The sequence below is a fragment of the Buteo buteo genome, chromosome 6 (genome assembly GCF_964188355.1).
Source record: "Buteo buteo chromosome 6, bButBut1.hap1.1, whole genome shotgun sequence".
Classification (NCBI taxonomy): domain Eukaryota; kingdom Metazoa; phylum Chordata; class Aves; order Accipitriformes; family Accipitridae; genus Buteo; species Buteo buteo.
In genome coordinates this window covers 36,161,721-36,189,582 of record NC_134176.1, presented here as the reverse complement: position 1 = coordinate 36,189,582, position 27,862 = coordinate 36,161,721, and the positions used below count along the sequence as shown (strand labels likewise).

Here is a 27,862-nt window from a genome sequence, read left to right as displayed (position 1 = left end):
ATTATTTAAACAGTGGCTTTATTTCACATTTGCTAGCTTCAATTGTTTTGGCACTCAACCTTGACATTATGTAAACAGTGCCTTTTTTCTGGTTATAAAATAGAGAATCTTTAAATTTCATCATAAATTCATCTGTTTTAAAATAATAAATAAAAGGATTTCAGTTTTGATAACCCTGAAGACATTGTTTTCTTTTACAGCTGTTTGGGTTACTTCACACATTTCTCTATCATTGGAATAGCTGAACAACCACAGACAAGTTTTCATTCTTGCATTACACAAAATGTCGGGATAATTAATTAGAATGTCTTTTATGTTTTCTTAGATATTTCAGTTACAGAAACTCAACCAACAGATACTGGCAAACTCCTGCTTTGTAATTTAAAAATGGAATCTCATAATGTGTAAGCACATTCTCACATACAATATCACATTAATCAACTCAGAATTTAGCAGAAGGAAAAATTCTTCCTAAAAAAGCATCAACTGACAAAATAAGAGAGTCTGATGACCTCTTTCTAGCAAAAATACTGTTTTATTATTATTTGTCTTTAAAAATCATTCAGTTTTAATATGAGAAGGTGCTTGCTTTTGTTTCTGATTTTCATATGTGTAACCTAAACAATAAATTTCCAGACTTTCATGTAACCTTTATTCATGTGTTAACCATAGGTTTAAAAGTATGATAAAGTGGTTTTAGGACCAAGCATTGAATACTGTGCATTAACAAATTAGCAACATTACCTGCCTGGGCTCATTTTTTCTCCCATAATTAACAAAGCAGAGTCCCTTAGTCACTCTCATGTCTGCTGCATTTCAGAAGGCATCAGGACCCAGGCAGAGTGGTGCGGTACAGAGCTGAATCCAGCCACACTCCGCAGCTGGTATCCTCCACCATACCCTCTCTCCATTCTTCTTCCTATAGCTACCTGATGAATTGTAAATCTAAGGAAGACTTATGTATGGCATACAGTAAAAACAACTGTCTGACATCCACTATGTCTAGATGGCTGCCTCATGTAAGGAGTAAAAGATATTCCAGCTTATATCTTGGCATTGTAATCCAGGAATTCAGTAAAAATCCCCAAACTTCAGAGGTCTATTGAAACAGGAGGCATCAGCGACCAGGGTCTGGAGAAGTACTTGTTGAGAAGAAAACTTTTGAAGGATTTTAAATATCTGGTTGTTTGAGGAAGACTGACTTGTTCGATATATCAGCAGATACATGAATAAACTAATGGCATTTAGTAGCTAATGGCATGAGTATTGAGTAAAAGGCAGCAGTTTTCCTGAGTGTAATGAAAACTGAAGTTCCTAATCTGATACATAGACCAGCAGTACCTATTAAACCTGAAGATGTACCAAGATGGAAAAAAACAATTGCAACACCATCCCTTTCTGAAACCATTCATAGTCATAGATTATCTCTAGTTTTACAACACAATGCAATCATTTTTTTTTCCACTAGATTTGGATATGGGGTAACTATTAATAAAATCATAAACAAGAAGTTTAATTGAATGATCAATTTTTAAGGTTTTATGACACCCAGTTGTCAATCGTGTGTGGAAGAAAAACTTAGTGGGTACAAAAGGCAGCAATGGAGATTTGGGATGACCACATAAGAAATAAATGGCCTCTTTCTGATTTGGTAGAAGGAAAACCAAGTATTTAAGTGAAAAGACACAGTATCTCTTTTTGGAGTTCAGGTTTGGAAGGGCATTTCAAAATGGAGAAGCCACTGACCACCCAGCGGCTGTGGGAGCATTTCAGGACCTGATGGAGCCCTTGGAGTCCCCAAGGCAAACACTGGAGCCTTTCAAAGGGAGGTTCTGACCTGTAATGGTCTGTAGCTCATAAAAGTAGTGAATGTGGGGTGTTGGGTTTTGGTTTTTTTTTTTTAAACCTTTCTGTAATATCAAAAAGAAGTAAGCAGCATGGAGGTTTTTGGGCAGAGTCCTTTCCAAGAGAGGGGCACCTAGATGCACAGGTCACAGCAAATGGTACTCCAGCTTGATTGTTGTGTACAACTGAGGAAACAGGTATTTGTTTCTCACCACGCCCAAGTGATTCTTTCATATTATTTCTATTTCTATAGAAAGCAAAGAAAATTAATTTCAGAGGAAATTACACCATTCTGTTTGTTTGTTTGTTTTCCTAGAGCAAAGAATCCAGAGAAGGCAGAAGTACGTATGTCCCCTAAAAATTACAGAGTAACTTTAAAGAAGAAGCATCAAAAAATTCTCCTTCGGTGTGAGGATTTGGGGAATCCCAAACTATGAAGGCGTGATTTGGAAACTGTTTCCTACCACAAGTAAATAAGCATCTTACAAAATTCTATTCAAAATCCAGAATCTGAAAAAAGTCCACAGGTATTCAATTCAGTTTCAAACTGGGTATCCAGTTTCATAACAGTTGCGTTCTACGAGAAAGCAGCATCTTCCAGACTGATATGGGATTCTTTAATTGTTGTAATGACTTCTCATTTAAATTTAACATACTTTCCACATCCCAGTGAACATTTTTATTCCTTCAGGTATGTGACTATCCTTAGCTACATTTGCATTAGGATTTATCAGTTAGTTTGACATGTTCAGGTCATCTATCAAATATGACAAGGAGGCAATGTCACAGATTTCTGAGAAAAGCCCTGTGTGGGAGATAAATGATCAGAATAATTAAATTAGAGATGACGACTTTTCATGAGACTCAGCTCTAAAACTGGAACAATATCTAAAGGGTGATAAGGAAGTACAATTAAGGATTTTGCTTTGAAGTGCATCACTGCCTCTCGATCTAGACTCATCAAGTCCATATATTCCAGTGCAGGTCTCATGGGTACAATAGAGAAGAGGAACAAAAAATTCACATATAAAAATAACTTTCAACAATTAATAGCAGTTACTAATTGACATGCATAGTTTAGTAGGATAACCATGATTAGCAATTGAATTATATAATTAATGGCAAAATATTTTACAGGTTCTTACAGTATTTCCTCTATAACCCTTTTGATTTCATCCTTCCTCAATTCAACAGGATTTTTTCTATAAAGGAAACCCCTGCATTTATGTTCTTTCTTTACTTTCTGTGTTTTGCCAAGCTCTTCACTCTGTGCTAAGTAGTCACAGAAAGTGCACAACACTAGCTAGGTGTTCTATACCCATTCAAAAATCCTGAGAACTCTTCCAAGTATTTATCTACAAACAAATTATATTTACAGGAAATGAATGTTACTTGATAATTTATGGGGATCCTGAATATACAGGGAGGCCGGTATGTATGAAAAGGGAGAGACAAAAATTATACTCCCAGTCTGTGGGGAAATTAAAAAATATTAAAGTGTACTGGGTCTCTGAAAAGCTTAGTTAGGGATATATATACACTATATATCTATATATATGTATGTGTATGTAATTATGTATAAATAAAATGTAATTTTACATAAAAAGATCTTTTCACCAGTCCATGACCATGACCATAATCAATTATAGGATTGGTAAAAGGTTCATTAAAAAGACAGAAATACAGATAACAAGATTGTTCTACACTGTGAAAGTCCCACAACACTTTTTAAATGTACAAAATATAATTTGAAAACAAAATATAATTAAGTACTAACTAATCCTCTGATGAGGATCATGTTTTTCTTTTTGTGGTTTTGATTTTTTTTAAAGAATAAACATCCTACCTAACAATAAAGCAGCACACACCTTTTTATATAATTCTATTTACAATGTACCCATATTTGACCATGTAACGTGTCACACGGTGAAGTGCTAGCAGCATAGTTTGAGCACATATTTCACAATTACATTGAACCAACATTGTTGCATCCATCACCATGTATTCTAATACATTTACTGAGCACAGAGTCCATAAACATTTACAGAACACTTTTGTTCAACAGAAGCCAAAACCGACAAAAAATATCCCATTTAATTTCAGCAGAAGCCAATGCTTTACTTTAGCAACAACACTGCAGCTAGCAGGAAATGTTACTACCTCATAAATTTTGCCTTTAACTACAGCTCGTGCCACAGAGGGACACATTCATTTGCTAAAAATCAAACACACTTTACTGAGTGTCTGATCCAATGTAATATAAAATAAACCCACTATAATAACCAACTTGTACATAGTTACTGTACACAGGAAAAGCTCTGGGTAGTGACAGAGGAAAGTTGATGAAAGGGTCTTTATAAAGACCCATACTTTCCTTTACTAAGCAATCATATGCTAATGCACAAAAAATAATAGGCACAGTATGGTGTGTTACAAAATCAGTCATGTGAATTTAGAGAACATATTTTTATATTACTACACTGCTGATCTTTCACTGACACAATTTTCCCCTCTGGAGATTGGGGATAAAAAATATTAATTACTTCTACTGTGGTTGTTGACATGGAGGACTTATTTATCTGTAGGGAAACATTTTGATGGTATGGTAATTTCATAAATTATACGAACAATTTCACTGAGAGCAATGGTACGTTCAGGATGACTAATGCAATCCCTGAAATGTGCAACTGGGTCACATCACTACTGCAATGTCCCACTAAAGCGCATAGTAGATACAATATGAAGATTGGCCCGAACTAATATTCCGGAGCATCTCACCCTGAATTTTGGTAGAAAGGCTAGAACTGAATCTGAACTTTGTGGACATGGAGATCTTTCTCATTTACTCATAAACTTTTTCTTACTTTAGGACTTCATTCCTTATGACTCCTGTCGCCACTAACTTGTGGCCTTTTCTGAGGCTTCATGTTTGTTCCCACCACAAGGAGCTGGGTCACCAGCTCTGTTCCAATGGCCTTCTGCTGAAGGCAGCCCCTCGCTTACGCATGCACTTGGTCAATGCTGCAGGACTCCTGCCAATCTAACACAGACAGCAGACAGGCACATGCAGTTCAACCCTGCCACAGAAGCGTCCTCACCGCAGCCCCAAAACCCCAGCAAACCTCAGCTAATGGCCAGAGTCTCAGCTCATTGTGACCAGGCCAGTGCAGCCCAGTCCCAGAAGCCACAGCTGTCAGAGGGGTTGATTCCAGCCCCCAGTACTCTAGCAGAAATGGTTCTGCTGGACCGAAAGATAGTGACTGGAGATAACTTATGTTTCCAAACACCTCATGTTGACTAGTATTTGTAAAGCTATTTAAAGATTAAAAGTGCTATGAAAGTGCAAAGTGTCCTTAATAGTTTTATAGAAATATTCAAAAATTACTTAAAAAATCTTTCTTCTTTCAGAGATGGCGATTCTGTCACTGTTTATAATAATTTCATAATATATAGGTAAATGCACAGGGCACCAATACGTATTTTTCTTTTCCGCATCATTTCATCAGTAACGGAAACTTTTGGGGCAAGGGGAAGCGCAACAAAGGAGATTGCAAAAAAGAGTCCTTGTGTTGCAAAGTAGATAGACTACATCCATTATGCTTTACAGTCAGTTCTGATTTGTACCATTGTCACTATCAAAATTTTAAAATTTCCTTCAGAGGCATTGGGAAAGGGAGAAGTTTGGAGGTATCTGCTAACCATCACTAATTTTTACAGATGACAGTGACTTGCATGATGGAACTGAGACTGGGACAGGCTTCTTCATATACAAAATATGTTACCTGTTTCCTCCACTATGAGCCCTTCCTATGTCTCCACAAAAGTCATCCTTAAAGTGGAAATTTTCTCAGTATTACATTCTCCTATAATATGTGTGTTCATTTGGAGTATTATGAATCTCTCTAAGTGTTTAGTATTGGGGATGACAGCATTTCCCCATTTAAATAGTCCTTGTTTCATTCCAACAGCAGGTGGAAAATTCTCAAAACAGAAGTAGTACAAGCTCCATTGCTTGGTACACTGAACACTAAATAGACAGTACACTAGAAAGGAACTATAGGAAGAAACAGATCTGCACTACAGGGAGATAGACTGGGTGATCTAACCTGATGACTGGTTGACCATCCCACTCTAATTTCTAGTGGTTTATAATTTACTCTACATATTCTCAGGCTGAAAGAAAGGACAGAAGACCCCAAACGTAATAACTTTAATGCAGATCTACTGCATAATCAAAACCACCCTGTGTTGCTCACAGCAGCCACTGACTTCTTTATCCCAAGCACACTACTTTCATGCAAAATTTTACTTTTCTGCAGAATTTTTTTAAACCCTAGACACATAAAGCCACAGGTTTGAAAAGACAGAATTACAGTCAATTAACCAGATTACGTCAATATCTATTTTCCCCCTTATCCCCTACATAAGAGCAATTATGGCAGCCTGGTATTGCCCTGCCAGTATAGTTTCTCTTCCACTTTTTTCTTTTTCCACTGGCAGAAAAGCAGCATCTTAAAAGTTTTCCTGAAAGTTTTGTTACAGAGGGCATAACAAATGGGGTTAACAGTACTGTTCACATAGCATAGCCAATATCCAAGGTGCCACAGTGTCAAGGGAATGCAGTCAGAGCAGAATGTGGAGACCAAAACCATGATATTGTAGGGAGTCCATGTGATGATAAAAGCCAAAAGAATGGCACTTAAAGTCTGTGCTGCTTTGCGTTCCTTTATAAGAACCATCCGTTTCCTTTTGGTGATTTGGTTATTTATATTTGGATCCATGCTTTTGATGGAAGGATCCTTTGACAGAGCAGCAGAACAAGGAGTTATTTTTACTTTACGGCAACAATTGTTGGCTTCCTGGGTGCCATCAGCCTTAACCACCAACCGGAATTTATAGGCCACACATTTTTTACTTTTTTGTACATGGCCTTTGGCAGGTGACAAAAAGTATTTCTGGTTCTCAAAATCATTTTCTTCAGGTTGGTCTTTGACAACAACATCCGTACTCTCATGAAACTCTTCTGCCTTACCTTTAGATGGACTTGTGTAAGATACTTGGAAAACTGAATCAGTGGCAAGTTTATCCTCCTCTTCTGAAGATGCGTAGCTGCTGCAGGTGGTTAACTGGTCAGCCTTAGCCCAGTCGTTACAAGTACTCCCAGTCTGAGAGGCTTTCACAGTAGCTGACGTACTTCGACTAGATGAAGACCAGGAAGCCTGACACCTCTCTCTTTTGACTAAGTTTTGTTGCTTGCAACTGAAGCAAGACTTCAGGAGAACTTTCTGAGGCTTTATCATCTCAAACTCTGCCACAGACTCTGAACCCTGCAGTTCAGCAAGGTCCTTGGTACGTTTCTCTGTCTCTTTATAGATGCGGCAATACAGAATGGTCATCACGGACACTGGGATGTAAAAAGCAGCAATTGCAGTACCAAAGGTGATAATAGGCTCATATAAAAATTGTATCTGGCACTCTTCAGGTGGTACTGTTCTTTCACCCACAAAATACTGCCAGCACAAGATTACGGGTGCCCACAACACAAAGGAAATTAGCCAAGCCAGACCAATCATGATGCCAGCTCTTTTGGGAGTGCGTTTGGCCCTGTAAGTTAAAGGCCTTGTGATGGAAAAATACCTGTCAAAACTTATGACTAGGAGGTTCATTACTGAGGCGTTGCTAGCTACATAGTCCAGTGCTAGCCACAGGTCACAGGCAAGGCTTCCAAGAGACCAATGGCCTATGAGTATATAGGACGTATAAAGGTTCATAGAAAATATTCCAATGATGAGATCTGCACAGGCAAGGCTGAGCAAGTAATAATTGTTGACAGTTTTGAGCTGACTGTTAACCTTGAAGGATATCATTACAAGAATATTTCCCACTATGGTTATTAAGCTTACAATTGCAGTTACAGTGGCAATAGTAATGACTTCCCAGAGGCTATGCCCTTCTAACTGCTTATGGTTGATGGATGAACTGTTTACAACAGTAGAATTGCTGAATAAATTTACTTCCATTCTTGTTCTTGGTGTATTGTCATCAGGATCTTAGCACTGTTGCATATTGCTTTCTGTACTCGAAAATATTCTTTTGGAGACAGCTCTAAAGATCAAAGGGAAAAAACAGAAAAAGAAAGAAGCTCATTAAATAGCACAGACTTCCATTAGAGTTGCCATAAAACACTTCTAAAACGATCTATCAAATTATTTGTGTTCTCTTTTTGCATTTTGACTATTGTTTCTACCATTGTGAACATAACTAAAACACATAAATGTACATTCTAGGACAATGTACTCTGGCATCTTATGAAATTTCTAAATGCAATCGAAACAACTATTGTTTCTTAAGGCAGTCAGTCACGCCAGGTCTTATATTTTGAATACCTTAGGGGACACTCCACATATTCTTAGATAGACATTTAAAGTTCTGCAGTGCAGTAAGACAGTGAGTCACTGTGGTGTTTCCTACAGTACTATGTAGAAGGTGTCAAGATCTCACAAATTACCTTTGGAAAATTCGGAGAAGTCACCAACATCAGAAAAGAGAGTAGGAGGAAACTGAGGATGCACAGGGAGTTAGGAACCACGCTGTCATGGTGGCAGTGGGAAACAACTAGGTGTTAGAAGTGGTTGGGGCAACTGAGGGGCAATCTTTGCGTTAAGGAAGCAGGCAAAGCCAAGAAGATGTTTTTGGAAAAATAAGTTAGGCAGAAAAGACTTTTCTCTATTTAGAGATCTTGGGCCAGAGGGGACGGATTGGGTGAGCTGTGGAAGTGCAGTTTGGGTAGTTTGGGTGAGTGAATAGTAGGGTTGAGGATAGAAAGGAGTAAACTGAAGAGGAAGCAGCAACAGATGACCACAGTGACAAACAGTGCAACAAAACCAATTTAATACTTGCATAAGCAGTGAGAGGTAGAAATGGCACCATTGTCACTCTGTTAATGCATACATGCTTCTGATGTACATCCCTTCCTACATTCTTCACTGCTGTTTTCTTGTCCCATTGAATGCATGCCTGAATCAGGCAATTTGGTTCTTTCACAGATATCTGCTGTTTTTTGAGTCATTCTATCACATCAGATGATGCTAATCACTTGTTTGATGCTTAATCTTGCAAGACTGTATAATTTTGGAATAGTCAAATAGTAGTTAGTTTTTTGAGTCAGATAAATTATTAACAGGGTTTTTGTTGGGCATCTAGCCAGTATAAAACCAGTAAGACAATCCCCTTTTTTTCAAAGCAGACACAGGTTCAGCTAAAATTATCACATAAATCACCTTTTAAGGTCCAACTCTAAGTCTTCAGGATTCTCTCTGCAGCAGATCTCTATTATTTGGTCCTCCCTAACCATCCACACCACTCCTCTGTGTTTTCATCTTTCATCCTAACTGTCAGAACATTATTTTCTTTGGTCTTGGCAAGTGTCTTTTATTAACTGCAAGCTTTCACAGCTTATCCCTTTCCCACATGTCATCATCTATCTTTTGTACCAAGTAGTTGGGTCCTGTCTCTCATCAGCTGAATACATCGATATTTTATAGCCACTTCCTGAATTTTCAGAAAAGCATCTTTTTTTCTTTCATTGTCCTCTTATTTGCTTTCATTGTTTCCTTCACTTTTGTCCCAGGTCTCCTAAATATCCACAGAAGTGTATCATCTTTCTTCTTCAAACCCTTCCTAACGATTATCTCTTGTTGTGATGAAATTTGATAATGGTAAGTTTCCTGGTATACTGAGACCACTGTCTACCCTACTACCCAAAATGGTTCTCCTCCATCTGTGTGTCTCTGTCATCTCCTGTCTTACATTTAGATGTTTGTGCACCTGTATTCTGTTTATACATAACATATAATGAACCTAATTCAACAGGATTCTAGTTCATGTATAGGCCTTGCAGCCTAATAATAAGCATAATATATGCATGTTGACCATCTGTACGCTTGGCCCTCTGCAGCCTCCAGAGCCAGTCTAGCAGTCAAGAACAGCTCAAGTGCCACAGCAGTCCTAACGAGCCCCGTGCAAGGAAAGAAATTTCATCCTGGTTCTGCATTCTGCAAAGGCTTCCCCCAAGTCAGAACTGTCCTGATGGCTGGGTGCGCTGGCTTTACAAATCTTTACACAACCTTGAAATGTAGGAACTCATTTAATATGAAACAAAGGTGTGTGGAGCACCTGCATGGCTGTGATAGGTAGCTGAGCTGTGAAAGATTAATCTGTGTGTCTCTGCTACCTCATGTGGCTTATGCTGCTTTTTTCTGTGGACAGTCAGCACAGTTGTTCTGCATGTCAACAGCTCTGTGTGATTAAATTTTTAAGTGTGGCAGTGCAGTAATGGGTTAAGCGTGGCAATGTCAGGGGGCAGCACGGACCAGCTGCTCTGCAAGGGAAGGTGAGCCATGGGTGGAGCATCATACCAAGGCAGGTGGGAGCAGAGACATTACCAAGAAGCAGCAGGATATGGAGCAGCGCATTTAGCACATTTGGTTTATGATCAGGGCCAGAGACAGTCATCAGGGTCAGACATAGTCCGGTGATTGCACAGCAAGTCCATAGTGATAACGCAGGTCCCAGACCAAGCCAGGAAGCCCAGCCAGCAGGTCCAAGTCAGGATCAGAGTCAGGATCAAGGAGGTAGGAGACCAGGTGTAGATGTAGCTGCCACCCAGCTGCGATGTAGAGCAGGCAAGGGCCAGAGGTACAGCCTCAGCTTAAAAGCAGTTCCCAAGGGAAAGGAGAGGGACGCCCTCACTTCTAGCTTTCTTCACAACAGGTCTTATCAGCAGAGCAGCTGACGTTGGACTCAGCCAGCTAAACTCTAACATAGGCAACGGCACTCCTAGAACAGGGCTGCGCTCCAGGCCTTGACAGCTAACGTACCCGAAACACTGCCAGGGCTTAAGACTTTTTTGCAAGTTGCAAGATTTCAGCAAAGGCTAGAGATGGTCTTAAAAAGGCACGAGCTATGAATGTCAGGCACATGGATAAACATCTACTAACTTCTACATTTGCCTAACGCTGGGGGTTGAGCGGCCACTTAGGATGATTATATGAGATTGTTTGAACTTTCTGCCTTTTTTTGCCAGATGACACTTTTCTCAGAAGAGGGGAGACTAGCAATTGCCTAGGTGCTGTGGCCTGTAATGCTTCATCTTTTGCCATAGGTAGCAAGTGTGTGTCCCTCTTAGGTCACTTAGTCTCCCTAACATTAGGATTTAGGAGGAAAGACTGCTGAAGCTACCCCATGTGGATTGCAGACTTCAGAGCAACAGGAGAAGCAGAAATTGTCCTGACACAATTGTTCTTGGTGTGAACTGACATGGGCGGGAGGAACACTGGTAATATGGTATAGAAACTATAATTAATTTCTAAATAAAAAGCACTCTCATTATCATCATGAAAAGCCTTCCCTCCCTAATGGGTTGTTTTACTGTGATGCCCACAAAAATTGACAGTAGCTAAGCTGCTAGTATGCAAAGATCTCTTCTTGGCATGTTGACCATTCGTGTCATTTCTTCATACTCTGTCATCTTTTGTCTCATTGGTCTGTGTTAACACTTTGCAGTGTTACCTTTTGTTCTCTATTTGTGTATCACTCAAGGCAATAGTGCCTGTGAGTGGCACTTCTGTGTGCTATAGTAACATAATTGATATTAATTGTCTATCATAAGAGATGATAATAATAGGGAGATCAAAATTAAATTACAAAATCAAAATGCACATGTACAGTATCATGACTTTTCTATCTGTCTCATAATTATTGATGCATGAACTTCATGCTTGTGAGTTGTAATGGTGTTTGCTATTTGTTGCCAAATATTAGTGATTTTTTTCAATCTAGCTGTAAGTATTAATTAATGTGAGTTGTTAAATTTATACATATAGTCAGCTTACAGTTATCTGCAGGCAGATTGTTGGTGTCACAGATTAATTGCACCACAGATGCAGGCACAGCTTGAGTTTGCCAGGTTTTATTAGCTCTTGCTTGGCACTGGGTCTGCCAGACCTGTGCTGGCCGCACAAGGAATCATTCAGGTATCTTTGCAATGTGCTTGCCAGTGCTGCTCCCTGTTACTCGATTTATTTGCTTGTGTTGCACTGGAGTCATGCTAAGCTAATTTACAGATTTGCTGCGCGCTATGCCCCAGAACTAAGCAGCGCTTACCACAGGTAGTAGTGCAGAGACACTACAGCCCATGATTTCACAGTACGGGAGTTTTGGTCACATTTTTCTGTAAGGACTACTGGGTTTAAAAACCCTGCAAAACCAGATTGATGTTTTAATGTGTGTTGTCAAATGACAGCCTGCGTGCTCAAGAGCGAAGAGGCAAGCCTGCTGTTAGGGAACTGGTGAACTTTCCTGCGGACAGCACGGGTGCCTGCCTAGTTCAAGCAGAGCAGGACAAACCAGCCCAGCTCTACATCACAAAGGTGTTCCCGTGTCCCTGCTCTGTGTCCTCAGAGCAAGACGCTCCTAAAGAGGCTGCAGCGTCACCTCATGCGCTTCACGTAGCGCAGGCTTGTGTGCCACACCCCATCAGCTGGGACTTGTTGCTTTTTCCCTCATTTGCTACAGAAAGCTAACTTTGGGTCCTGCGCTTGGGTCACAACAACCCCATGCAGCACTACAGTCTTGGGGAAGGGCGACTGGAAAGCTGCCTGGCAGAAAAGGACCTGGGGGTGGGTGTCGATTGACAGCCGGCTGAATATGAGCCAGCAGTGTGCCCAGGTGGCCAAGAAGGCCAACGGCATCCTGGCCTGTATCAGAAATAGTGTGGCCAGCGGGAGCAGGGAGGTGGTTGTTCCCGTGTACTCGGCACTGGTGAGGCCGCACCTCGAGTACTGGGTTCAGTTTTGGGCTCCTCACCACAAAAAAGACATTGAGGTGCTGGAGCGTGTCCAGAGGAGGGCAACCAAGTTGGTGAGGGGCCTGGAGCACAAGTCTGATGAGGAGCAGCTGAGGGAGCTGGGGCTGTTTAGCCTGGAGAAAAGGAGGCTGAGGGGAGACCTTGTCGCTCTCTACAACTACCTGAAAGGAGGTTGTAGCGAGGCGGGTGCTGGTCTCTTCTCCTAAGTAACAAGCAATAGGATAAGAGGAAACGGCCTCGAGTTGTGACAGAGGAGGTTTAGACTGGCTATTAGGAAAAATTTCTTCACCAAAAGGGTTGTCAAGCCCTGGAACAGGCTGCCCAGGGAAGTGGTGGAGTCACCATCCCTGTGAGGTGTTTAAGAGGTGTAGATGTGGTGCTTAGGGACATGGTTTAGTGGTGGACTTTGCAGCTTTAAGTTTACGGTTGGACTCGATGATCTTAAGGTCTTTTCTGCCCTAAATGATTCTATGATTCGTATGGCTTTAGTTAGGAGTGCTCTTTCCTAAACATTGAATGCATTTTGTTTGAAATACATGTGGAAAGCTATTTGTTTTTCACTCCTTGCTCGTCGAGGTTTGCAGAGGGGACATGGGCAAACGCTCCCCAGTCGCCCGCCACGGGCTCGCCCCCGGAGGAGCGGGGCAGGCGGCGGCTCCCCTCCCCGGGAAGGCCGGCCCCGCTGCTGTGCTTTGGCCAGGCCGCGCGCCAGCCGCAGGCAGGGGGAGCTGCTGAGGGCGCGGGCGCCGCCATTTCCCTCGCTCGCCCTCCCCGGGCGGCCTCATTCCGGGAGTAGGCGGGGACCGGCGCGGCACAGGGAGGCCCGGCCGCAGGCGGCGCGGGGTAGGGGCGCCCGAGCGGCCATGCAGTCTGAGCGGGGCGGCGGCCGGCCCCGCAGGGAAGGCGGCCGGCACGGCCGGCGGCGGCCCGGCGGCGCGGAGAGGGCGGCCGAGGCGGCGACCGAAGGAAGCTGCGGGGACGGCCGCGGAGGAGGCGGGGGCCGGGGAAGAGGCGGCGCTCGCGGGCAGCGAGGAGGCGGGGGCCGGGGCCGGCGAGAGCCTCGAGGTCGCGGGGCAGCGGCGGCGCCCGCCTCCCGGCGCCACCGGCGGGTAAGCAGGAGGAGAGCCCGCCCGCCGCGGGTGCGGGGAAAGGCGGAGCTGAGCGCGGCGGGGCCCCTGGGTGGCCGTCGGGGTGGGGGCACAACCCTTCCCTCTCCTCCCCTGCTCCTCCCTGAGGCGGAGCCAGGCTGGCAGCCGCCGCCAGCGGCCTCTCCCGGGAGTTTGAGGTGGCGGCGAAGGGGTGCGGGGCGGCGAAAGGGTGCGGGGCGGCGGGCCTGCTAGCGTTACCTCCCTGGTCAGCTCGGCACCTGCAGCCGCCCTCTGCCCCCCTCTTCCTCCCCTGATACGGCGGCAGCCAGCACCTGCGTGCTGTAGTGGAAACAGAGAGAGGGATTTTCTGGCCGAAATGCGTTTACAGTTTTGTGCTGAAAAATACTAGTCTCGGTTGAAAAACGCATCTGAAAAATACGTTCCTGTTTGCAAGTAGAGATGAAGAATTGCTGAATATTTTTGGCACAGTTGATTAGAAGTTGAAATGAGTGTGTGAGTTGTCCAGCCTAGCAATGTGGTACTAGCAATGAAGACGTGGTAGCATAGCTCATCTTATGGAACTGGTATCTGTGGTTCACTGGAACACGTATTTGCCACTAATGCAAATTGATGGCTGTGCTTTGACCAATTATAAAGTGCTTTATCAGACTAAAAGCAGCACAGACGTGCCTAAGCGTACCACAACGACACCTTCAGTTTCCTGTGGAGACATTAAAATGCTTTCTACAACCCACCATGGTATGAGATCAACACTGTGCCTTTAAAAACAGTTTCCATTTATAAATGCTTTGACAGTACTAGGTTCAGATTGTCTTGCTTCCGTTAGCGTTGTTGCAACATAGAAATCATGGTTGTCCCTGGATTGGCAAAAAGATTACGGTGACAACCTAATACTGATTGGTGTTGGCAGCGCTGGGAGTCCTGATGTAGATGGACCAGCTGCTACCCCATTTTCAGCATCACATTGATTAGATTCACTTTGACTTTTATGATGCTGTGGCTTCAGTTGGACCCAGCCAGTGTTTTATCTATATTAGAACTCCCATGGTTGCTGGTGGATTTAAAAAAATGTAAAATATTCATCCCTCTTGTCATTGTATTTAGGTACATTTTAGCGCTTGTGTTTTGGGAGATAAAAGATGCAGCTGGCTTGGAGCTGTTACCTAGAGGGTTGGTTGGTAATTTCACTTGTAAGCGATATAAATTGCTGAGTTCATACTGATGTGTGCAGATGGGTTTGGATTCTGGATGTGAAACAATAGTGCTCCCTTATAAGCCACAGAGGCATAGGGGGAAAATTCAGCACCTGTATTAGCTGAGGAAACTTCCGTCCTGGACTGATTTTTTGGAAGTCATTCTCAACCATTTCTTACTAATTTGAAGTATATTTATACCTGTGTTCTCTCTGGTACTGTTGACCCAGCAGGACCCACTTCACAATTTAAAAGGTGCACTCAGGAAGGGAATCATGTTACATGTATGTGCCTTTGTCTGGATTGTTGTTCAAAGTATTTCAGAAAGCAGTTAAAATTTTTATTTTGGGATAGCTTACAATATGTTTTGCCTGATCACTGTGTTAATGACTTTGATATGCTCTTCAGCTTAGTTTAGCATAGTGACTTTGGTTTTGGCCTAGGCTGATATGGGTTGGGTCTTTAAAAGTGAAGCAATAGCTAAGATTTTCCCAGAACTCTACTAAAGAGTGTTTAAGCATAACACTCTTCCTGGACTGGAGGCTTTTGATATTAAGCCCTGTATGCTCTCTTAGCACACCTGCCACAAATCTTGTGTTTAGCAGCCTGGAGGGGACTGGCTTCCAGCAATGCAGCCATAGTGTCGGCAGCTGTGCCAGCCTGCAGCTGCTGATGTCTAGTGTTACCTCTGAGCCAATCTCATAATTTACCACTTCTGAAACAGGGAGGACCTCCTTTTTCCTCTTCTTTCTTCCATCTGTGTGGTCAGACAGGCTCCCTTGTACTGTCTTTGTTGTGTGCTAGACCATGTTTTCCAAACAGATTCAGCTCTTACCTGGCAGGAAATTATCCCCTTTTATTCCCAGTTCCTTAGTGTTCTCTCTGTTCAGCAAAGTGACTTGTTTTACACAAGTGCACCAGCTCATTGAGAGTGTGCTTGGCCCAGAGTAAGCGGTTTGTGTGAAAGGAGACCCTGCTGTCTTTCAGCAACAAGGCTCAGATCTTCTCAAGTGATGATGAGTAAATTGCAAACCTGGAGAGCTGGGTAACAATACGGGGGATGTGAGTGGTCTTATCATATCACTTTCTTTGCTATGTGCTGAGAAGCTGGAGTCTTCTCCGAAAATCTCCTGTCTTTCTTTCAAATGGGCCTTGAAATTTCCTGGAGAAGAGAGGCTAAGAATGCTGTAATTTTGTAATATATAGGATTTCCAAGGGCAATTCTAACCCTTTTGCTTTCTAGGCCAAAATTCATGGAGGATTACACTCTGCATTTCCACACTGCTAGTGTCAACATGGCATTTTGGAGGAATTTTCCTACTAGATTGGGGTCGTTCTAGCATTGTATAATCAGGATTTAGATGACCTGGTATTATTTCCTGAAAATAATTTTAAGTCTAGGTTCTTCCATGGTTTTAAAGCTCTGCTAAATTTATAATTTTATTTGGTTATACCCCATTTGTTTATAAAACCATTGCTGCTAAGCTTGATATTTAAGTAATTTTTTATTCCTGGAGCTTTAGTTGTTGCCTGAGAAGTTTCTTCTTTATTGTGTCTTCAATTATGAAAAGCTTTATGACAAAATCTACATCAAATTGTATTAAAGTAAATGGATTTGGATTTGTTGAGCCTGCTATGGACAGAGCAGTAAAATGCAAGTAAAATTACAGGTGAATGGATTCAGTGAAATGTAATAAGAGTGTTAATAGAACCAAACTTCATTAAAAACTCTTGGAAATAAACAGTTTTTACAGTGAAGTAGAAATTGGCATAATATTTTGGCAGCAGTATTTCTTAGTCAGTTGCATTTATTTAAAACCACTATTCATCTTCCAATTTTGTGTTTTGGATGTTTTAATTTAACAGTGCCTAAGCTTGTGTTTGAAGCTATAGGAGGACATTATTTCTGACCTGTACAACAGAAGAAAGTATAGTGGTGGCACATTCGGTTCTCAGTTTTTTTGTGGACCAGTAAAGGCTGGACACCACTTTACATGTTTTACACTACTGTAAGTGTACTCTAATTCTTTGGTTTTAGTAATGAGTGATCAGCTGTGCTACTTGTAAAACCTGTCAAGACCCAGCACTTGCTGAGTCAATTCTCCTCTTCTCTACTGGGTGCTAATATAGAAGATCAGGGTGCTATTTGTTTATAAATAATTGACTTACTCATTCCCTGCATAGTAGATCCAGCTGTGGATTGGAGTCTTAAAGATGAAAGCTTTCATGATTTCTGTCAGCTCTTGAGGAGATAGCTGTCTGAGGAACTCCCCAGCTCCACTCTTGAAACAAGATGCTGCCTCTCTCAAACATTTAGAAACTGTGAGGAAAAGTGTTCTTATTCCTTGCGAAGAGGAAAAAGGATCTTGCACTTGTTAGGTCTTTTTGTAACTAGTGTGCATGTTCATTTAACTGGCTTGATTACTTGAAGATTTTGTGTCCTCCCTTCAAAAATGAATCTGAGTCTATGACCAACTGGTTTACCAAATGGCAGATTTCTTTGTATATCTGTCATCCTGAATAATTTTCTGTTGTTTCTGTCTGCTTTAACTAATCTATTCTATGTTAAATAAATAGAACACATTTGCAATTATTAATTTTTCATAAAATAATGTAGAATTACAATGCTTAAAGTAAAAGGTCCGATTGACACTGGCCCAGTATTTTCTCCCACTTTTATTCTAACTCCTCTAACTTGCTCGGAATTCGTATTTTATATACTGTCAGAATTTTAAAATTGTGCTCTCTATGAAATATAAACTATTAAAACAGAAACAACTTTCTGAAATTGTGGGCATGATAGTGGGTTTTATTTTGATGGTCCTTGACCACATCATTTTGTGGGTGTTTTAAGGAGGCTTTCTTTTGTTCTTTTTATTTATTACATTTGCAATTTACAAAGTGTTCTTTTAACTTTCTTTTCAGTGATGCACTGAGTGTATGTGATGCATGCTATTACTTCAGTGCAGTTGGAATTGGCAGGTCTGTTTGAATATTCCTTTTCTGGCTTTGGACATTGGTTGCAGTAAACATTTTATTGTTAAAGAATGGAGGTTAACGGACAGATTTTAGTGCAGTCTTTCTTACTTATGGTTAGTTTCAAGATGACATCACATTTATTTAGTGTTTGTTATATCTTCATTCCTGTGGTCCATGCACGTGTAAAACTGATCTAAGAGAACATCTAATGCTGTCAGCATCAGATAAATTTTTCCTAATTAGTATGAGCTAAATCTTTACAGTCTAAGCAACTGCAAAAAGCAATCTGTTCGCAGGCATGGTAACAAAAGCTTGGATTTTTCAAATACAGATACATTTGATTTCCTTTAGAACACTCTAACAGAGCTTGTGTAGATAGGAGAATAGATTTCTGGGTCTTGAACACAGTAAATCTTTTGACATTTTATGTTAATGTTCTCAAAAGCAACTAGGAAAAAACTTTAGAATAAGTTACTCAGTTTGTGAGCTGTACTTAATTACTAATGAGGTGTGAAGAGCTTCCCTTCTTAGGAGTTACTCTACTGTGATGAGGTGTGAAGAGGCACTAACTGATTATGAATGAAGTGTGGATTATGTTATTTTGAGTGTATTGATTTAGATTAAGCCTCTTGAAAAGTGTGTCAACCAGGGGTTGGAAACTTCTCTAGGGTTGGTTCAGTGTCAAACTGGTGTTTGTTAAATGGGATTCTGCAAGGCTTCATTCTGTGTCTGTTCATGTTCAGTGTTTCTATTAATAATTCCGATGAAGGAGTAAAATATACAGTGTTAAAATTTGCAGACAGTGCTAAACTGGAAGGGTAGGCAGGAGGGTGGAGCACAGAATGCAGTCTCAACGAATGGGAGAAACAGCCTGCAGTAAGGTGTAATTCAAAGTCAAATATAACACAACTACATCATTTATGTATGAAAAAGATAAACGCTTTTTATCCAGCCAAAGTTAATTTATTCTCTTCAGTTTCTAGACCATAGAGAAGCCAGCTTTTCACAGCACTGGGGACTGCAATGTTTTGTAATAATCCCTGATTGTTTAGTGATATTTATTGTTATTCCTTCATCGTATTTTACCAACCTGCTTGCTGATTTAACTTGAGATACTTGTACTGAAAGCATCCCATTACACAGGTGAATATGCAGCATCATTGCTGCATAACAGCTTTATGTCTGACTTTTTTTTGTGTCTTCCTTGGAAATTGCTTGGTGTGTTTTTTGGTTTTTTTTATGGTTTGGATGGCTGTGCATTTCTGTCCCCGCGTACTTAAATGCTTTTATTCCTCTTTTTTCCCCTCAGGTCTCTGGGGTAGTAATTTGGTAACTTTCAAACAGGTTGTCCCGAAAATTTGCTAGCTTAAACAAATAACTTTATCAGCTCCAGATTTTGTTAATTGTATGAAATGCAACTTTCAATCGTTACCTTATTTAGATTTAATTATCCCATAAAATGGAGGGGATTTTATTCGGAGGAAGTGTAAAACGCTAACACCTTGAATATTGGAGAAGCTCTCCCGAGAACTTCCCATCACGTTTAACTAAACATTTTAGAATTTAGGGAAGGACTACGGATTTGAGAATCCACCCATCCATGTTAAAATACAATTCGGCGATGACACAGGCTGGCAGTGACCAGCAGGTGGGGCAGGCAGCCTGCCCCGTTCCGCTGGCCGCTCCCCGCGCTGCCCTGCGGCACAGCCGCGCTTCCTCGGGCCGAGAAAGTGCCCGAATTCAGTGGCGGAGAGTGAGGATGTGCGCACGTCGTGGGGTGGGGATGTTTTCTGAACGTACAGCGGAACGTATGAAAATCACACATAGGGGTGGATTATTAGGACTTGCCACTGGGTATTTGTTCCAAACACAGCCCCGAAGGAAGGTTGAGTGTAGGAAGGGAACGCTTAGTAATTCTGAGCTAAAAATCTTGTTGTGCTACTGGGATGAGTAGTTGGTCCCAGAGAACTTCATACAGGGTTTTGTATGGGTACATCAAGTGAGACATAGTAGGTGTTCATGCTAAAGAAAAAACAAATTTGTAGAAGTGATGAAATCTGCTTCTGTTTTCCTCACAAAAGTAACTGGGTAGTTTCAGGAGCCCTGTTATGGGTTTCCAGCCAGTCTAATGGTGCTGCACAGCCTTTTGTAGCTACCAGAAGGTTTCAGTGTATTTTAAAGAAACAAAAAAATACTGATTATTGATTCAGTGGTGATTTAGATCCTTATAACAAGTACAAAGGAATATTTCTTAGAGGTATTGATAAAGGATTTCAGGCCTGTGTGATATGGTGTTCTATGGTAAGGCATAGAGGGGGTCCATCTCCCACTCTTTCATGTATGTGGTTCCTCTGGATTTTTATATGCATGTGGTTTTTCTTTTTTTCTTTTTTTTTTTTTAAATAAGGTTTTAACTTTTGTGCAGGTAGACTTAATAATATATCCTGCTGGTAAAACCCGTAAATCTGCTGCAGTGTGTGAGAACCTTGCCTCAAGGTCCTGTTTTCATTCCTGCTTCACTTTTCCCAGAGGATAACTATACAGTTACAGACTGTACAGACTCTCTCCTTAACCCTGGAGATTCTGGGCCATAGCTCTTCCTAGACTTACTGCTCTATCACTGGCATGTTGTGAGGTCTTGACCTTTTTCTGATTGCCTGACAAACTAAGGGTTTGTTTTTTGGTGGGTTGGTGTGTTCGTTTGCTTTTTTTTTTTTTCCCCTTTCTGTATTCTGTTTCAGGCTGTATTACCCAGCTTTGCTTTGATGACTTCACTGGCTGATTATGTTCCCATTAACTTGTAACAGTTATGTGGCATGCCCATGGAAGCAACAGAAGCTCAAATGATCCCATACTCCTTATTTCTTTTCCTTCCACTTCACCCTAGCAAGGGTGTTAAAAGATTATTGTCTCAGAGTAAAATTTACTTGTAGAGGTAGAATTAAAAAATGAATTGTGCTAATGAGAAAAGTTAGCTCCTGCAGTATTTTTGGCATGGCTCTTTGTACTTAGTTTGAGTTACTGTCAAGGGTGGGTTTTTTGGTGCAAATTTGCCTTGTGGGTTACACTAAACTGTAATACTGGTGGACTCAAAGTTGTTTCCTTACCGATGGAACCAGAGTTGTAGTTGGCCACCAGTTGTCTAGACAGTTGAGCGCTGTCTAGAGCTCACCACTGCAAAATGGATGTGAAGTTCTCCTGCAGTTATTGTTCTGTATGTACCTAGGGCTGGCAACCAGTGCAAATTGTTGCAGGTAGAGATGTGATGTGCACATAAAATCCTGGGATCATAGTGCACCCCAGCAAGTACAGCCCAGTCCTCCTTTACCTTGTTAGTAATTTGGATGTGTTTGTACTTTCAGCAAGTTCTAAATGATTCTTAGAGCTTCTTCGCAGTATTGTTAACAGCAGGATCAGAGCATCATTGTGCAGTAGCTCTTACTTCTTAGAATTATGTTCGAGACCAATGGCAAAATAAATTGACATTTTAACATCTTGTTTTTATAAGTATGGCATTAGGGTGTTGAGGACCTTGGACAATGATTCTTCACTACTTCATCTCATGTTGCATGTTGGGTTTAAGAAAGCAGATTCTTTAAGGCTATTTGGAAAAATATCTTTCAGATGCTATCCCCACCCCCCCCCACCCCCACCCCCCCCCGAGAAAAGTTGGAGATGAATGAGGAAGGGGTTTCTGAGTTTTGAGCGGTGATCTCTAAAATGTCTGCAGTAAGTTGCATTCAAATTTGATATACAAATAAAGGGGGGGGTGTGTTGAGTGAATGCAAAGACAGATATTTGAAAACATCCATGGTACTCTACCACCCTGATGTAGTTATAAAACAATTTCATAAAGGCTATTTAAAAATGAAACAACACTACTGCTTCTCGAGCCTCTCAAGAGGCTCATAGTCACAAAATAAACATGGAGATACAATATACAGTGGAATTTTTCATGAGCACTTGATAAGTTTACATCTGTTTATATAGAATTATTTGAGCCTTGTTTAATGATAGACTTTTTACAGATGTTCTGTCTAGATAGCAGTCATGTTTTTTTTCTTTAGCTGTAAATAGGTTTGAACATAAGAACTTGTCAGGATCTAGACTTTTTTTCTTCTGTTATTTCAGGTTGTTTTTCTGTGACTGCAATGATGCTTTTTGGGAAGGAAACTTTGGTTACACTCTTTATCTACAAGTTACATATAGTAGAGGACTATAGTTCATACTAGGTCATAGTCACATGACTAATCTGTTTGAATTACCCAGAAAACATTTTAAAATTCAAGGGGAGAGAAATGTTTTTTGCTATTGAAGTTAGTAAGACAGCTTCTAGAACCATACTTTGCAAGTGCTGGAGCAATTTTATGTAAAAACTTCAAGAACAGGTCTCTTTCTTGTGTGCTTCATGAGATGTTTTTCCCTTTAACTGGAGCATCATTCCTCTTATGCAAAACAGGTTTCTGAATAGGATGTATCTCTTGGCTAATTCTATCTTTAGCTAACCCAAAATGATGAATTCCTGTATCCAACATTTATGAAGCAGTCTTAGGATTTCATCCCTCTTTCAAAAATTCTCATCCTGTACAATAAAGACTGAAAGCTTTTTTCTTCATGCTACCTGTTCTCTCAGTTGCCCTTTCTGCTAATTAAGCTTCTCCTTAGCTTTGGTAGATCTTTCTAAAGGTCACCAATAGAGCAAACTAGTGAAGAGGATTACTCATTGCAGGGGTATTTTTTCTCTTTTCATGAAAAAAACTCTCTTGAGGCTCTTCCTTCCTTACTTAAAAGAAGAAGAAGAAAAAAAGCATTAGCTTTTTCCTTTTTCCTTCAGGTTGAAAAACCAGTTTCTATTATAAACTTGTACTGGAAGAGCTATGATGTCTAGGTGAGCAATAAGGAAGTAAATTGTTTCTGTTAATGACAGGCAATGCTTAAAAATCACTGGAGGCTCACTACAGGTTCATCAATAGGTAAATATGCCAATATAAGAAGACTGTGAACATACAAACATATGTATGTGACCTCATTCCCATTAATACTTTTGAAGAAATAATTTTTAACCTACTCTGTCATGTTTATCACTGTAATGATGGAATAGATTTAACATTTGGTAATACTATTTAATCTTATTAATACTGTTGAAAAATCATGAAGCGCAATGCACTAAATATTAACAATGAAGGATTTTTTTTGTGTTTGTATTTCGTTGGGTGTAGTCTGGAGAAAAATAAAGCATAAAAGCAAAAGGATTTGCAAATACCTACACTGACTTGTCTAAGCTGGCTGCGAAGAATTGCAATTAAGTGACTTTTACAAATTCTTGTTTTCTGTTGAATAATTGGAAGGGGGAAAAATTTTATCTAAAGTACGTGAAACCCTGAAGGAGAAAGTATAATGAAAAGTGGTTTAATTATTTTCAGTGAGACAGCAAAGGGGATTGATGAGCTTATCAATAATAATTGTTTATTTTCTTGCCTTATTGTATCCTTTGTTAGCCACTGAAAATGCTGTTTATGATGCAGAAAAAAATGTCTCTTAATGAAGTAATGTATTATTTTCAGCTCTTTCTCAAAATATCCTTGTGTCTGCCAGTTTACGTTAGAAACAGCTTGTGCGTAAGGTTACAGAGCCGTTAGCACTGATGCTTTTTTGTAAAAAGGCAGTCAGTGGACATACAGAGCCTGTTTTAGATACAGAGAGTGCATGATGAAAAGGTTTCAATCTGCAATAAATAATGAAGTGAAGGATTTGGAGAATGTGGAGAAAAGGAATAAGTTCAAACTGTGGTCTGTTTTCTTCCCAGTTTCCAAATACAACGTGCAGTCAAGTTTTTTTTCACTTTCCAGATAAGTGACCTGCCATTGGACTTTAAATACTTTTTGAAGTGAATTTCCCTCAATCCCTTTCTTTCAGTCTCTTTGTACTTTATGTAAAAGCATGATATTGTCATAAAGATAGAGCAAGAATGAAAGAAAGAATGATGTGAAGTGTTATGGGTTTTTGTTTCTTTTTTTTCTTGCGTGTGTGGTGGTTGGGCATCTGCATGGCACGTAGGCCACCACCTTCTTGAGTTCTCCTGCTGGGAGTGTCCAGCTGCTGTACAAAGTAGAATAGGTCTGGCTGAGAAAACAAGCTAGATCACCCATTTCAGACTATGCAGAGTCACTGTATTCACATGGGATGTGGGAGATACAACTTGAAATGCATTTGTGCGGAGAAGGGAATTGAATTTATTTCCACTTTCTGGATAAAATGCTGTAGTTCAGCAGTAGCTGAATAAACATGGTTTGTATTTATTTACACTCTCTTTGAGATGTTTTGTTTTGGCACTCCTCTCTCTTATGCCCCAGTCCCCATCTATTCTCAGGTCATTTCAGGACAAGCAGAACTATTTTTGCTGGTGAAAGTTTTACACTTGTCAAGTGGTGATGTAGCTGTTAGAGGTTTTTGATAAATTCTTGTATTTCTGTTGCCTGCAGTGGGTGACTGATTTGAGACCAAGTGCATGCCACACATTGGTGGTATAAAATTCTGCTTCTGACTTACCTGAGTCAGGACAGCAGGATGTCTCTACACCTTTTTTTATCTGTTATGTTGCTGCTTTGATATATGGACAGAGTCCCCAAACATGTTAATCATTAGTTCTCAAACTATAGTATAGCAGTTGGAGTATGTACTGCTTTGGGAGTTGTACTACTACCTTTACCATCTTTGAGCTATACTACTAAAAGAGCTTGAAAATGGTGAGTGTGGTGTGTTGCTGCCTTTTGTTTTGGAGGAGGATGATAGAGATGCATTATCCATCATACAGCTACATTTTGAATTACAATGCATGTGGATTCAACACAAGCCTATCTCTCTTGGAGGCAAACCCACCATAAATCAGATGTTTGGCAGTAATTTGCTGCATTATGGGACATCGCATTGCATGGTGCCTGAGGGAACTCCAGCTGATTAGTTCCTCTTTTTTGCTGACTTTGTACTAGGAAGGGGGCTGCTGACTTGCACAATGAAAGTTGATAATGGAGGGTGTGAGTGGCTGCTTTTTTTCACTGCTTGGGTGTACTGTCAGGGAAATCCTGCCTTGATTATAAGGCAGAAATTGCTATCTATAAGTTTGGAAACATATCCTTGATGAATTACTTTTCTGCTCATTTCTCCTTTCCTTGCATCACTGTGTTGACTGTGTGGTTTGCAGACTTCTATGAAAATGGAAAGGAGAAAAACTGGGCTTCCTCACTGACCAGCCCATACATTTCTCACATTATTGAAAAGACAAGGAAAAAGAAGGGGTTTTGTGTCTATCAAGTGGGTAGTTAGTACTCTTTGTGTCTTTACTGTTTTTCCACCATCTAAAGAAAGAAATTAATTTTAGTGTTGATCTCAGAAATGCTGTTTAAAACCCTGGGAGTTGAGGATAGTATCTTTTTGATGCAACATTGCGCTAATATGTGGTTATTTTGTCTAGTGTGACTTGATTCTTTTTTTAATCAGTGTAATTCAATATATATATATATCTCTCTCCTGCTTGCTTGTTCCTTGATGTGTGGTTTTGCATTCTGCTTTATAGTTATACATTTTGTTTGCATGTTAGGCATCTGCTTTTTATCCTCAGTATCTTTTTTATAATGTATTGTTCCTTGATTTACTATGTGTCTGTGTATTGGTCCTACAAATTATCCCTTTTTGACCCCCCTTTCTGAAAATATCGTCAAATGAGGCTATTTGTAACTTCAGTCTTACTGCTTCATTGTGCCACAACATAAATGTAATAATGCAACTTAATTTAAAAAATGCATGACAGCTGGATCTGCCAGTTTGTTGGTAGAAGGGTAGTAGAGATGTGAGGTTTTTCAGTAATGTAAAATTATAATTAGGAAATAGCAGTATATTAGTAATGAAAGATGAGAAACTTAAAGACTATGCTACTGACAGTGTTGCAGGCATAGTGAAGGGGGGAGGAAAGCAGAATGCTGTCCTTTTGAATTTCTTGTGTAGTACCTTTTTAGGGTTTCAAATTAGTAGAATGTCTCCTTTCACAGATTTAATTTTCATTATGTGAATATTTTTGTGTTTGTAATATGCTGTTGTTATGTGATAGTTGATCTGAAAAAGTGACGGATGTTGGGTGTTTTAATTCAAATTCAAGACAGAATTTTCCGCTGTGAACCAAACATCAATACCTGTATACTGAACCTCTGAAATGATGCATTACACCTGTCTCAGTGACAGTCTTAAAGCAGTAACTGAAAAAGGGGGCTAAAACCAGTCCCAAATGTTCTAAAGTTCATGTTGAAAGTTTTACCAATCAACACCAATATTTGTGGCAAAGCATCTTTTTTAAAAATTTTTATTTAAAAAAAATACGTGAATTTGACAAAGAACATGTGTCCACATGTATTAAGTGGAACAAGAACAGTAATGGAGAATTTGCAAAACAAAATTGGCTTTAGAAAACCAAGTTTAACATTGCAGGAAGTTAAAGCCAAGGATATGGCTTACCAGTACCCTTAGCCAATCTAGCGGATAACTGCTGCCAGATATGAAGGAAGGACCTGCTTCCCAGATCCCATATTTCATGGCATGCTTCCAGCTTATCTAACCTTTTATTTGTGCTTGTCTGATTCTGCTGTGAACTGATATAAGGAATTTAAGCTTGCAGAAGGTTAACAGTAGAAAAGGGAAGAAAACTATTGATTATTTTTTCTGCCAGTTTAGGTGTACAATTTCAAAGAATACTGTTCTGTTTGGTATCTTTCATAATTTTTTCTTCTTTGATGCTGTGCCAATTGAAAATATAACAGTGTGGGTGAATATCACTGGTTATTTTCATGTTTTGAAATCCATAGGAAAATAATTATGTCCTTTCTTTTTTTACAAAATAGATGCATTTAAAAACCCCCAAATTTAACTTGGTACTAAATATTATCAAATATTTATGAATTTAAATGTACGAAAGAGTTATCTTGTTATTTGTTATTCAAACGTAACATAAGTTCTGGAGAACTCTTTTCATTCTTTATATAACACAGCTGAAATCTTTCAAAATGTTATTTTTTGGTTGGTTGGTTTTTTTCCTTGTGGTAAAAAATTGATCTATTGAGAAACCCTGAAGCTTCTTCAGCATGTTGGTTTTGATCTTGGTAGAGAGTTACTGGATTTGTGTTGGTTTTGTTCTAAAACCGTGGGCATGTCAGTGGTGTTAAATAAGCATTAGACTTGTCTGTAGAACTGAGGTTCTCTAAACTTTACTCTTCTGAGCAGACTTTAAGTTTATGAAGTAATCTTTGTGAGTTAGGATCAAGACTCAAATTTTTCTCTGTTCTGCAGATGGATGCTACTTTGGGTGAGCTTTTTACATAATTTGTCATACTCTTACTTCACCATTGACATGGTTACAGAAGTACAAAGCTTTTCAATACATATCAGTTTATAACAGATATGTTTATTGAGAGAGGCTGTCTTACTCATTGACTCATGAAGACTAGCAAAATAGCAATATCCTTTAAAAAGTCTGTTATTGAATTGTTGACGTAAATATATACCCTCAATAAACTATTTCTTGATGTTACAGAACGGCTCATGTGTGTTCTTTAAAAGTTATTGTTAAAGCTGTTAATACAACTGACTGCTTTTGCAATTTCAGAAGTGCTAGAATAAAACAACAAAATGAAACACTAAGAATTAGGTACAGTATTGGAGGTTTTCAAGCCCTGAGTGGACACACCCCCAAACTGCTTGGTCTGATTTCAGTTTTGACCTTCTTTTGAGTAGGTGGCTAGACAAGATGACTCTTGCAATCCCTTTCGGCTTGGATTAGTCTATAATACTGTGACATTAACACATAAGAATTGAATCCATTTCTG

At 40.1% G+C, this 27,862-nt stretch overlaps 2 protein-coding genes across 2 annotated transcripts in view; one reads left to right on the top strand and one right to left on the bottom strand.

Annotated features, from left to right (window-relative positions):
- Nucleotides 1-6,278: 6,278 nt before the first annotated feature.
- Nucleotides 6,279-27,862, bottom strand: part of CHRM5 (cholinergic receptor muscarinic 5) — a 49,212-nt gene continuing 27,628 nt past the window's right edge. The window contains exon 2 of the mRNA XM_075030410.1: nt 6,279-7,950. Coding sequence (XP_074886511.1) covers nt 6,279-7,865 — 1,587 coding nt within the window. The 5' untranslated portion in view covers nt 7,866-7,950. The remainder of the gene's footprint in view (nt 7,951-27,862) is intronic.
- Nucleotides 13,491-27,862, top strand: part of AVEN (apoptosis and caspase activation inhibitor) — a 101,004-nt gene continuing 86,632 nt past the window's right edge. Inside the window, exon 1 of the mRNA XM_075030411.1 lies at nt 13,491-13,821. Coding sequence (XP_074886512.1) covers nt 13,576-13,821 — 246 coding nt within the window. The 5' untranslated portion in view covers nt 13,491-13,575. The remainder of the gene's footprint in view (nt 13,822-27,862) is intronic.